Here is a 12,864-nt window from a genome sequence, read left to right on the forward strand (position 1 = left end):
GGCCGCAAAGTGCCGACGCTTCAGCCCACCGATACTGCGCTACAGCCCCCAATGTGCCATGTTAGGAGGAGCCTTCCGGACCGCCGGCGACCCCCCCCCATCCCCCACGAGACACTTACCCCGAGGAGGTGAGAGGAGCCTTAGGATGGCTGGGACGGTGCAGGGGTTGGGAAGCCTCCATCCACCAGCCCCAGACAGGGGGGTGGAGAGGAACCGTCCACCACCTGAGTCACACAGAACATTGGTGATGCAGTGTGGTCTGCACGGACGCCACGGGGATAGGGCCACTGTACAGCCGAGGGTAGAACCTGGTGGACAGGGCAGATGTCCGGCAATAAAAAGGCCTGGCTGCAGAGGAGGATACTGGAGGTAAAACACCAGTGCTCGTCTGTATAGAGTGGGGAGATCGGCGCCCTTTTAGGGAAAAAAAAACAAACCGTCGCCCAAAAAAAGGACAGCTCAGGCAGTGGCTCCCACGTCGCAGAGAGGATACGGTGAGGTGAAACTCCCGTGCTCGCCTGTTGTTGGTTCGGGGGAGATCGGACCCTGAAAGAATCCGTCGCCCCCTTCGTCCGGAATAGATTAAAAAGAAAAAATCCGTGAGATTAAAAATCAGTGTGCCTCCTACGGACACTAAGCTTGAACTGGGTGTCTGGAAGCCAGTACGAGGGTGTATACTGCAGGGGAGGAGCTAACCTTTTTTTTGTCTCAGCTTAGTGTCAGCCTCCTAGTGACAGCAGCATAACCCATGGTCCTGTGTCCCATGGTCCTGTGTCCCCCAATGAGGCGAAGGAGAAATGTATTTATAGGAAGAATATTTTTTTTTTTTTTTACACTTTTTTTTTTTACACATGTGAATATTTTTTTTTTTTACACTATAACACTGCCCCAGGGGGGGCATCATGTTATAGTGTAAGATCGCTGATCTAACAGTTTGCTGTGCACTGTGTCAGATCAGCGATCTGACGTGCACTCATAGAGGCTTCCAGGAGCCTGATCTGAGCAGGCGCAGTGAAGCCACCTCCCTGCAGGACCCGGATGCCGCGGCCATCTTGGATCCGGGCCTGCTGGAGGAGGAGGTAAGAGACCCTCGCAGCAACGCGATCACATCGCGTTGCTCCAGGGGTCTCAGGGAAGCCCGCAGGGAGCCCCCTCCCTGCGCGATGCTTCCCTATACCGCCGGCACACTGCGATCATGTTTGATCGCAGTGTGTTGGGGGTTAATGTGCCGGGGGCGGTCCGTGACCGCTCCTGGTACATAGTGCCGGATGTCAGCTGCGATAGCTGACAACCGGCCGCGCTCCCCCCCGTGAACGCGGCCGATCGCTATGACGTACTATCCCGTCGAGGGTCAGATAGGCCCAGGTCACCTCGACGGGATAGTACGTCTAAGGTCAGAGAGGGGTTAATTATTATTCACATATTACCAAGCCAGTTTTGCTATTAAACAGTTTTTGATTATCTCCCTCATTGTCTGTACTTTTAAGAAGTGAAATTATGAAGCGGATTTTACATTTTAAGGTTTTTTTTGCCTCGCAAGTGTAAAGATTTTTTTTGCTGGCATTGTACAAGGGTCTTCTAAAATCACTTACCTCTTCTCCCCTTCATTTTGTTTGGCCTGCTGTTTGTCTTGTGTAGCCGGATTCGGGCCAGCGTGTGAGGAAGCAGAAGATTGAGGCCTGTGACTTTGTTCTGTGTCTTCTTCTACTAAACCATTTTCCAAAAAACGTTCCCAGTGATGACTATTAGACTTTTCCTTTATTAAACGCCTCGACGTATCTTCTGTGCCAGTGAACTTGCTACTTGAAGGTTCCTCTCTGCAGAGGCCGATTGCGAAGAGCGCTTCATCCGCTGTCATGTCGTCAACCTCTTGGGGAGGTTCATCCTTCTGTTTTTTCTTCTTTTTCTTGATAGGTTTTTCCACCTCTTCATTTTCATCCCTTTGCTCTTTATTTTCAGAACCACTTTGATGCTTTTTTTTTGCACCAAATTCTTCAGTGAATCCATGGTGCCTATGGCTTTCGTGTCCATCATCCTTCCACTTTGCTCTCTTGTCGCTTGTATGTTGGACACAGGGAGTCGACGATTCCTCTACTAAACTATCTTCAAAAAGACGATCCTTGCTATGTTTCGTAGATTTCTTTTTCTTCTGACTCGCACCATCTTTTGTACCAGAGAATTCATCAATTGAAGGTTCCTCACTGTGGAGGCCAAGAGAGGAGGACACATCCGCTGTAAGATCAGTCTCCTGGTGTGGTTCCTTGCGATCTTTCTTCGGCTTCTTCTTTTTTATCATGTGTACTTCAGCCTCGTCTAGACACTCTGCTACTGGCTCTGTGGTTGCAGTAAAACTATTTTTCCTATGGCCTTCATCTCCATCATGTTTCTTCTTCTTTTTCTTACAATGAAACTCAGCCTGGTCCACACTTTGGCCTTCTTGTCTATGTTGTATTTGGCTTTCATCTCCACCATGTTCCCGCTTTGTCTTCTTCTCACTTATATGTTGGGCAGTAAGAGTCGATTCTTCCACTAAGCAATCATCTAATAGATAATCTTTCTTAGATTTTTTCTTCTTCTTGACACTTGATCTATCGATTATATTTACAGGTTCACTATATAATGACTCTTCAGCTAAACCTAGACTCTTTGGTTCTTTAATTTTCCGGACTTTTTTGATCTCTTCAGGAATGTCTTGATGAAAACCAATCCAAGAGGCCACATCATCCTTTGTGATGTCACCAACCTCCCAGTCTGATTCATCCTTTCTTTCTTTTTTCTTTTTTTTAATGTGTTTTTCTGCCTGCTCTGTATTTTTGACCACTTGCTCTGGATAATCTGAAGACTTTCTTGAAGAAACAAATCCCTCAATGAAACCATCTTCCTGTAGACCTCCACCATCATTCCGCTTCGTCTTCTTTACATCTGCAGTGCTGGTAGTCATTGATTCCTCCATTAATTCTTCCATGGGATGATTCACAAGATCTTTCTTAGATTTCTTCTTTTTCTTTCGACTCACACCATCTTCTGTAACAGGAAATTCATTATATGAAGGTTTCTCACTCTGCAGGCCAACAGAGGACACATCATCTGCAATAAGATCAGTCTCCTGGTGAGGCTCCCTGCTATCTTTCTTCGATTTCTTCTTTTTTTTCATGTGTACTTCAGTCTTCTCTACAGACTCTGCTAGTGGCTCTGTGTTTGCAGTAAAACTATGCTTCCTAAGGCCTTCATCTCCATCATCCGTCCGCTTTGTCTTTTTCTTTGTATCTTCAGCATCCACAATGCACAAGTCCTCCGCTAATCTATCATCTAAGAGATATTTCCCACAATGTTGTTTCTTCTTTTTCTTACCATGAGCTTCAGCATGGTCCACACTTTGGCCTTCTGATTTCTTGTTCGCATCTGCAGTGCTGGTAGTCATTGATTCCTCAATTAAACCTTCCATGGGATGATTCGCATGACCTTTCTTAGATTTCTTCTTTTTCTTCTGACTCAGCCCATGTTCTATAGCAATAAGTTCACTACATGAAGATGCCTCTATGCAGAAGCCATCAAAGGGGGACGAGGCATCCACTGCAATGTCAACAGTCGCTTGGTGATGATCAAGCTTGCTTCTTCTCTTCTTGACTGTTTTTTCATTATGGTTTATACCTTCCACTTGCTCTAAGGTCTCAGAACCATTTGGCCTCTTTAATTGGGAGAAAAGTTTCTCACTGAAAGCATCTTCCTGGAGCCCACCACAACCCTTTCTCTTTTTCTTCTTCCTTGTATGTTGGGTCTCAGAAATCAGCAATTCCTGCACTGAACCATCTTCAGCTTGGTCTTCACTTTCATTCACATGTTCATCGTCTAAAGGACGTTCTCCGTGATCTTTCTTCTGTTTCATCTTTTTCTTTCTTGATCGACCATCTAACTCCGCAATTTTACTATCTGGAGCTTCTTCACTACTGCCACCACTCTTGGACTCTTTGGGCTTATGGGATTTTTTTATTTTTTCATCTGCTCTTGTGTCCTCAGCCTCTTGATGGGATTCTTCTTTTGTTTTCTTTTTCTTCTTCTTCCCATAAATTTCTTGGTCTGTCTGTTCCTCAATGTAGACATCTCCTGGAAAGAAAATGAGAAGATCTATATATATTTTCATTGCTAAAATATGCAAACTATTTAGAATGGACTGCGGAGGAACACTGCATTAGACATGTAGTAGCAAGGGTGTTGTGGAAATCTGTAACAGAAACAGGAGCCATACTGGTTCTGACCCAGTATTCCATGAAGCTGGTCCAGTCCATCTGACTGGTCAATGAGTCCAAGTCATGTAATGATATGCAGTCTTATGGGATGTGATGCTTACCCTTCTTTTTCCTCTTGGGGACTTGTGGGACAGATTCTGTTTCACTGTGTTGCTCATACTTTGCCCTCTTCGGTGTCCCTTCTGCATCGCTGCTGCCCATGTACATGACATTGAAATTGGTGAATTTCCTTTTCTTTTTTAATTTATTCCCAGTTACGACCTGGTTCTCAGTACCAGAAAGTTCATGATTGGAAATGTCTTGGTGAGGGGTCCTCACCCGGGGCTTCAGCTTCTCTTCCAGGTTCATAGACATGACGTATGATGTTCTCTAGAAAAGGAAACAACATGGCACGTCTGCAATATAAATACAGGGACATATATGATCTCATGTCGTATTCTTGTTAGTCATATCTGTTCCTGGAAAAGCTGGATGACAACCATAAGGGGGAACCTGGTCCTGCCCAGAAGTATGATTGTATCAGAGGAACTCCCATAAGTTTTTAATGACTGCGGCTCTCAAGGTTCCCCTGACCTCACTAATTGCCTCTCATTTAATCTAAGACTGGACAAGTATTAAATTACCCTCATCCAATAGATAATGTTTGGTATCACCCTCCTCGCTCATGGGCTCCTCTCCAGGACCAGGCAACTGTCACACTGAATCCTGATATTCATGGAAACAAACCTGAAAAGGAAGCAGGGAGAGAAGAGGGGAAGCAAATTAGTCTCATACGGGGAATGTAATTGGGGGTCTACAATTAGGGTACTGGTCTAGGGGCTGCATAATTTAGGATTCTGTTCTGCGGTTTGAAATCCTAGTGGTGATTTAGAGGTTTGCTGTAAGCTGAATTATTCAAGGGTGTATCAGGGACTTATCAAAGAACAAAAAATGTACTTAAGCATCAACAGGCTGGTAATCGCAACCTGTCTGCCAGTCGTGCACGGCGCCATCCTTTCCCGGCACAAGTCGGTCAGACTGCTCCGGTCTGGGGGGCTGATATTATTTTGGTGTCTGGCCGGGGGGCTAACATTATTTTGGTGTCTGGTCTGGGGGCTGACATTATTTAGGTGTCTGGGCTGGGGGCTGACATTATTTAGGTGTCTGGTCTGGGGGCTGACATTATTTAGGTGTCTGGTCTGGGGGCTGACATTATTTAGGTGTCTGGTCTGGGGGGCTGACATTATTTAGGTGTCTGGTCTGGGGGGCTGACATTATTTAGATGTCTGGTCTGGGGGGCTGACATTATTTAGGTGGCTGGTCTGGGGGATGACATTATTTAGGTGTCTGGTCTGGGGGCTGACATTATTTAGGTGTCTGGTCTGGGGGCTGACATTATTTAGGTGTCTGGTCTGGGGGGCTGACATTATTTAGATGTCTGGTCTGGGGGGCTGACATTATTTAGATGTCTGGTCTGGGGGGATGACATTATTTAGGTGTCTGGTCTGGGGGGCTGACATTATTTAGGTGTCTGGTCTGGGGGGCTGACATTATTTAGGTGTCTGGTCTGGGGGGCTGACATTATTTAGATGTCTGGTCTGGGGGGCTGACATTATTTAGGTGTCTGGTCTGGGGGGCTGACATTATTTAGGTGTCTGGTCTGGGGGGCTGACATTATTTAGATGTCTGGTCTGGGGGGCTGACATTATTTAGATGTCTGGTCTGGGGGGATGACATTATTTAGATGTCTGGTCTGGGGGGATGACATTATTTAGGTGTCTGGTCTGGGGGGCTGACATTATTTAGGTGTCTGGTCTGGGGGGCTGACATTATTTAGATGTCTGGTCTGGGGGATGACATTATTTAGGTGTCTGGTCTGGGGGGCTGACATTATTTAGGTGTCTGGTCTGGGGGGCTGACATTATTTAGATGTCTGGTCTGGAGGGGCTGACATTATTTAGGTGTCTGGTCTGGGGGGCTGACATTATTTAGATGTCTGGTCTGGGGGGCTGACATTATTTAGGTGTCTGGTCTGGGGGGCTGACATTATTTAGGTGTCTGGTCTGGGGGGCTGACATTATTTAGGTGTCTGGTCTGGGGGGCTGACATTATTTAGGTGTCTGGTCTGGGGGGCTGACATTATTTAGATGTCTGGTCTGGGGGGCTGACATTATTTAGGTGTCTGGTCTGGGGGCTGACATTATTTAGGTGTCTGGTCTGGGGGGCTGACATTATTTAGATGTCTGGTCTGGGGGGCTGACATTATTTAGATGTCTGGTCTGGGGGATGACATTATTTAGGTGTCTGGTCTGGGGGGCTGACATTATTTAGGTGTCTGGTCTGGGGGGCTGACATTATTTAGGTGTCTGGTCTGGGGGGCTGACATTATTTAGGTGTCTGGTCTGGGGGGCTGACATTATTTAGGTGTCTGGTCTGGGGGGCTGACATTATTTAGATGTCTGGTCTGGGGGGCTGACATTATTTAGGTGTCTGGTCTGGGGGCTGACATTATTTAGGTGTCTGGTCTGGGGGGCTGACATTATTTAGATGTCTGGTCTGGGGGGCTGACATTATTTAGATGTCTGGTCTGGGGGGATGACATTATTTAGGTGTCTGGTCTGGGGGGCTGACATTATTTAGGTGTCTGGTCTGGGGGGCTGACATTATTTAGATGTCTGGTCTGGAGGGGCTGACATTATTTAGGTGTCTGGTCTGGGGGGCTGACATTATTTAGATGTCTGGTCTGGGGGGATGACATTATTTAGGTGTCTGGTCTGGGGGGCTGACATTATTTAGGTGTCTGGTCTGGGGGCTGACATTATTTAGGTGTCTGGTCTGGAGGGCTGACATTATTTAGGTGTCTGGTCTGGGGGGCTGACATTATTTAGATGTCTGGTCTGGAGGGGCTGACATTATTTAGGTGTCTGGTCTGGGGGGCTGACATTATTTAGGTGTCTGGTCTGGGGGGCTGACATTATTTAGGTGTCTGGTCTGGGGGGCTGACATTATTTAGGTGTCTGGTCTGGGGGCTGACATTATTTAGGTGTCTGGTCTGGGAGGCTGACATTATTTAGGTGTCTGGTCTGGAGGGCTGACATTATTTAGGTGTCTGGTCTGGGGGGCTGACATTATTTAGGTGTCTGGTCTGGGGGCTGACATTATTTAGGTGTCTGGTCTGGGGGGCTGACATTATTTAGGTGTCTGGTCTGGGGGGCTGACATTATTTAGGTGTCTGGTCTGGGGGGCTGACATTATTTAGGTGTCTGGTCTGGGGGGCTGACATTATTTAGGTGTCTGGTCTGGGGAACTGGCATTATTTAGGTGTCTGGGGGCTGACATTATTTAGGTGTCTGGTCTGGGGGGCTGACATTATTTAGGTGTCTCGGCTGGGGGCTGACATTATTTAGGTGTCTGGGCTGGGGGCTGACATTATTTAGGTGTCTGGTCTGGGGGGCTGACATTATTTAGGTGTCTGGTCTGGGGGGCTGACATTATTTAGGTGTCTGGTCTGGGGGGCTGACATTATTTAGGTGTCTGGTCTGGGGGGCTGACATTATTTAGGTGTCTGGTCTGGGGGGCTGACATTATTTAGGTGTCTGGTCTGGAGGGGCTGACATTATTTAGGTGTCTGGTCTGGGGGGCTGACATTATTTAGGTGTCTGGTCTGGGGGGCTGACATTATTTAGGTGGTTGGTCTGGGGGCTGACATTATTTAGGTGTCTGGGCTGGGGGCTGACATTATTTAGGTGGTTGGTCTGGGGGCTGACATTATTTAGGCGTCTGGTCTGGGGGCTGACATTATTTAGGTGGTTGGTCTGGGGGCTGACATTATTTAGGTGGTTGGTCTGGGGGCTGACATTATTTAGGTGTCTGGTCTGGGGGGATGACATTATTTAGATGTCTGGTCTGGGGGGCTGACATTATTTAGGTGTCTGGTCTGGGGGGCTGACATTATTTAGGTGTCTGGTCTGGGGGGGCTGACATTATTTAGGTGTCTGGTCTGGGGGCTGACATTATTTAGGTGTCTGGTCTGGGGGGCTGACATTATTTAGGTGTCTGGTCTGGGGGGGCTGACATTATTTAGGTGTCTGGTCTGGGGGCTGACATTATTTAGGTGTCTGGTCTGGGGGGCTGACATTATTTAGGTGGTTGGTCTGGGGGCTGACATTATTTAGGTGTCTGGTCTGGGGGGATGACATTATTTAGGTGTCTGGTCTGGGGGGCTGACATTATTTAGGTGTCTGGTCTGGGGGGCTGACATTATTTAGGTGTCTGGTCTGGGGGGCTGACATTATTTAGGTGTCTGGTCTGGGGGCTGACATTATTTAGGTGGTTGGTCTGGGGGCTGACATTATTTAGGTGTCTGGTCTGGGGGGATGACATTATTTAGATGTCTGGTCTGGGGGGCTGACATTATTTAGGTGTCTGGTCTGGGGGGCTGACATTATTTAGGTGTCTGGTCTGGAGGGGCTGACATTATTTAGGTGTCTGGTCTGGGGGCTGACATTATTTAGGTGTCTGGTCTGGGGGGCTGACATTATTTAGGTGTCTGGTCTGGGGGGCTGACATTATTTAGGTGGTTGGTCTGGGGGCTGACATTATTTAGGTGTCTGGTCTGGGGGCTGACATTATTTAGGTGTCTGGGCCGGGGGGTTGCTCCCACAATTTAGGAGTGGTCACACCCATGGCCTCTGCCCCCGGACGTCGCCTCCTTTCCTCACACCTAATATCCCCCCGACATCACACAGCAGCCACCCACCTGCTCCTTCCGTACAGGACGACACGTGTTTACGCCGTAAGAGGAAGTGACGTCTCCAAGTCAGACTTCCGGCGCGGTTACCCCGGCAACCGCCATACACTATTGGCTATGCTTTTTTCCCTTTCAATAGACTTTACAACCGCACAGAGTGACAATCCGCACACGATAAATGCCGCCTAATGTGCATTGTAAGCAGCGCGAATAAAGTGTACGTGGAGCCGGGATTAATATGTATGAGCCTATTTTAAGGCGCTTCCTGTTAGTGCCTTGTCGCCATGACAATGGAACGAACCATCCTGAAAAAAGGGGAACCATTGCTTTACTTCTGGCCTGTTAGAAACATAAACCTCCCTGCATTGGGTAAGTGACATCATGTCGAGTTTTTGGAGTTAATTCTATATCTAAAGACGCGTGAAGGGATGCAATTATTGTCAGTTGCGTGACTGCCCCCCCCAGGGAGTTGTAATGGTTCGGTCCCGGAGTGACTGCGGACAGTTGTGTCTGGGCAACCGAAGTAAGTGTGCGGAGCGGGGGGCGACACCCAGGATGGAGGAGCCGAGGTGCGGAGTGCTGAGGGAGTCCATGAGCAGCAACCAGCTGCTGCAGAGGGTGAGGACTATGTGCCGTGCTGTACTGTGCTGTGGGGGCTGTACTGTGCTGTGGGGGCTGTACTGTGCTGTGGGGGCTGTGCAGTGTTGTGGGGGCTTCGCAGTGCTGTGGGGGCTGTACTGTACTGTGGGGGCCGAGCTGTACTGTAGGGGCCGTGGAGACTATGGGGGCCGTGCTGTGCTGTGGAGGCCGAGCTGTGCTGTGGAGGCCGAGCTGTGCTGTGGGGGCTGTGCAGTGCTGTGGGGGCTGTGCAGTGCTGGGGGGGGCCGAGCTGTACTGTGGGGCCTGTGCAGTGTTGTGGGGGCCGTGCTGTGCTGTGGGGGCCGTGCTGTGCTGTGGGGGCCGTGCTGTGCTGTGGGGGCTGTGCTGTGGAGGCCGAGCTGTGCTGTGCTGTGGGGACCGTGCTGTGGGGGCTGTGCAGTGTTGTGGGGGCCGAGCTGTGCTGTGGGGGCCGAGCTGTGCTGTGGGGGCCGAGCTGTGCTGTGGGGGCCGTGCTGTGCTGTGCTGTGGGGGCTGAGCTGTGCAGTGTTGTGGGGGCTGTGCAGTGTTGTGGGGGCCGTGCAGTGCTGTGGGGGCCGAGCTGTGCTGTGGGGGCCGTGCTGTACGGGCTGTGCAGTGCTGTGGGGACCGTGCTGTGGGGGCCGTGCTGTGCTGTGGGGGCTGAGCTGGGCTGTGCAGTTCTGTGGGGGCCGTGCTGTGCTGTGGGGGCTGAGCTGGGCTGTGCAGTGCTGTGGGGACCGTGCTGTGGGGGCTGTGCTGTGCTGTGGGGGCCGAGCTGGGCTGTGCAGTGCTGTGGGGACCGTGCTGTGGGGGCTGTGCTCTGGGGCTGTGCCTGCCACGATCTTACAGCTGCTGTTTGGAGCCCTGACCGGTCAGTGTCACATGAAGCGTTTATTGTGGAAACAATGGAGAAGTAATGTCCGACCCACAACCAAAATCTGACAGACTCCATTGCAGGCGCGACATCGCAGTACGATTGTCGTGTGGCCGTATGTGCGTGACGTGATGGCTCAGGTACGCGGTGTTCGGGGCCGTCACACATCTGACTCTTATCTGTGAAAGTCTCCGCTTGCTGTCAGTGAATGGAAATATTAATTGTTTAGAGACTGGAAACACATCTGGACCTTCTAGCTCACAGCTGAGGGTTCGTTACATGGTGTCCAGTCCACAGGGGGTGCTACTGTGATAGGACATTAGATATAGAAAGTCTACACACCCCGGTTACAATACCACATTTTTGTCATGTAAAAAAAAAATCCTGCCTAGAAGAATAATTTCCAAACTTTTCCCCCTTCAGTGTCACCCATAATCTGTACAAACCCTGAGGAAGACAAACTGAAATCTTTTTTGGGGGGAAAGAAGTAAAATAATGTGGTTGCAGAAATCTGCACACCCTTACATTAATACTTTACTGCAGTCCCCTGTGAATTCCTGGCAGCATTCAGTCTTTTTGGGTCGGAGTCTATCAGCGCAGCACATTCGGAATGGTCCATCATTGCCCGCTTCTGCAGTAGCTCCACAACTGTCAGATTGCAGGGGCATCTCCTGTGTACAGCGCCCTCTTCAGGCCACCACAAATTTTCTGCTGGGTTCAGATCTGGGCAATTGCAGGACTTCCATCTTCTTCTGGTGAAGCCATTCCTTTGGTGATTTGGTGGTCACATAGGGACGTCGTGCTGAAAGGTGAAATTCGTTTTCAGCTTCTTAGCAGAGGCTGAAGGTTTTGTTACAAAATTGTTTGATATTTGGACTGTTCATAATTCCCTCCTCCTTGACCCAAAGCTCCAGGTCCAGCTGCTGAAAGACAGCCCCACCGCACAATGCTGCCTCCACCATGCCTCACTGTGAGGATGGTGATCTTCTGGTGATGCGCAGTAGTCGGCTTAGCATCTTTGGGAATTGTGGCCAAAAGTTCTACCTCAATCCCATCAGACATAACACTTTTACTGCTTTTTTGTAGACGTGATGGACGTGTGAGGGGTTGACACGCTTAGCTTCTTCTTCAGATAGACACAGGAACACTAGGATCGTGAAACACCTGCTGGTTTATTAAAATCAGCATAGACCAAGGCAGGGTCCACGAAAACAAAAGCAGAGCCTTCCTGGCTTATCGGAAAACAAAACCAAGTGCAACAGAGTCCTTGTTCTGCAGGTTCCACCTCCGACACCTAGCAATGTCCTCCACTCCTCCTGGAGCCACCTGGGAGTGTTGTCTCTCATAGCCAGGTATTTAACCAGGACCATGTGATGATCACATGATCGTGACTTCACCGCAGGTCCTGCTAGTACACATGCTGATGTTGGGGATGCGGTGAGCACCCTCCCTCCCACACTATGGGGGCTCACATAATACCAGCCCATTGTAATTTTAAGATTAACCCTCTCAGCACTTAGCGTGCTGGAGGCAAAAAATAATCTGGCTCTACATCACTGTAGTATACGCAGGGACCCGTATCTCCCTTCACACACCGCGCCAGTGACCCTGTCACAGAGGTTTTTCTTACTGTACAATGTAAAGCGCCATGGAAGAAATGGCGCTATAAAAATGTATAATACTACAATGAGATCCTTTGCTGCGTTATCAGCTGTTTACAGACCAGACAATGTCAGGAAAATCCTACAAAGCAAAACTTTCCCGGGGTTAATCAGGATTGCTGTAAATGACGACGACCATGCACTGACTACTATGTAACATGAGGGAAATGTGATTAGTGGATTCTGAACATAATCACAGACCCAATTATAAGATGGTGCTCACATTAATGCTACAACCTTATTATTTTAGTCTTACCCCCCTCCCCCCACAAAAAAATGATTTCAGTGTATCAGGAGGAAAAAAGTTCTGAAATGGGTCTTTTTGGTTGGATTTTTTACATGACAAAAATCTGCGATTTTAACCGGGGCGTGTACACTTTTTATAGCCACTGTACATGAGTGTCTGGATATTTTCGTTCAGTAACCTATGGAATCTGGATATTATGTCATGTAGTCCTGCTGATGTGCACCAGGGGGCAGCACAGCACTGTGTATCCTGACCATCTATAGACTGCCAGTCATTTGTGGGGATAGTGCTGGAAATGAAGGGCTCGCTGATGGCATGTGCTGTCTTGTTGTGGCCGCTCTTATAAGAGCAGATGTTATTTATAGGAATCTAGATAAATCTTCCTGCATTCTCCTGAGTCAATGAGTTCTTGACCACCAATCATTTTATCACGTTAGTGAAGGCAGACTGTATGATGAGGTGCAAGGGGCTAGATAATACACATGGGG

The 12,864-nt window shown here is 48.8% G+C and overlaps 2 protein-coding genes across 3 annotated transcripts in view; one reads left to right on the forward strand and one right to left on the reverse strand.

Moving 5' to 3' along the window:
* Positions 1–9,033, reverse strand: part of TTF1 (transcription termination factor 1) — a 174,865-nt gene extending 165,832 nt beyond the window's left edge. Inside the window, exons 1-4 of the mRNA XM_069747579.1 lie at positions 8,986–9,033; positions 4,871–4,973; positions 4,349–4,616; positions 1,593–4,104 (exon numbers count right to left, since the gene is read on the reverse strand). Of these exons, the coding sequence (XP_069603680.1) occupies positions 1,593–4,104; positions 4,349–4,616; positions 4,871–4,876 (2,786 nt within the window). The 5' untranslated portion in view covers positions 4,877–4,973; positions 8,986–9,033. The remainder of the gene's footprint in view (positions 1–1,592; positions 4,105–4,348; positions 4,617–4,870; positions 4,974–8,985) is intronic.
* Positions 1–12,864, forward strand: part of CFAP77 (cilia and flagella associated protein 77) — a 170,463-nt gene that overhangs the window by 32,200 nt on the left and 125,399 nt on the right. Inside the window, exon 1 of one of the 2 annotated variants that reach the window (XM_069747581.1) lies at positions 9,469–9,594. The exons of the other annotated variant lie outside the window; for it this stretch is intronic. Coding sequence (XP_069603682.1) covers positions 9,532–9,594 — 63 coding nt within the window. The 5' untranslated portion in view covers positions 9,469–9,531. Of the gene's footprint in view, positions 1–9,468; positions 9,595–12,864 lie in introns of those variants that run through there. 2 annotated transcript variants of the gene reach the window in all.

Source organism: Ranitomeya imitator, chromosome 2 (assembly GCF_032444005.1).
Source record: "Ranitomeya imitator isolate aRanImi1 chromosome 2, aRanImi1.pri, whole genome shotgun sequence".
NCBI lineage: Eukaryota > Metazoa > Chordata > Amphibia > Anura > Dendrobatidae > Ranitomeya > Ranitomeya imitator.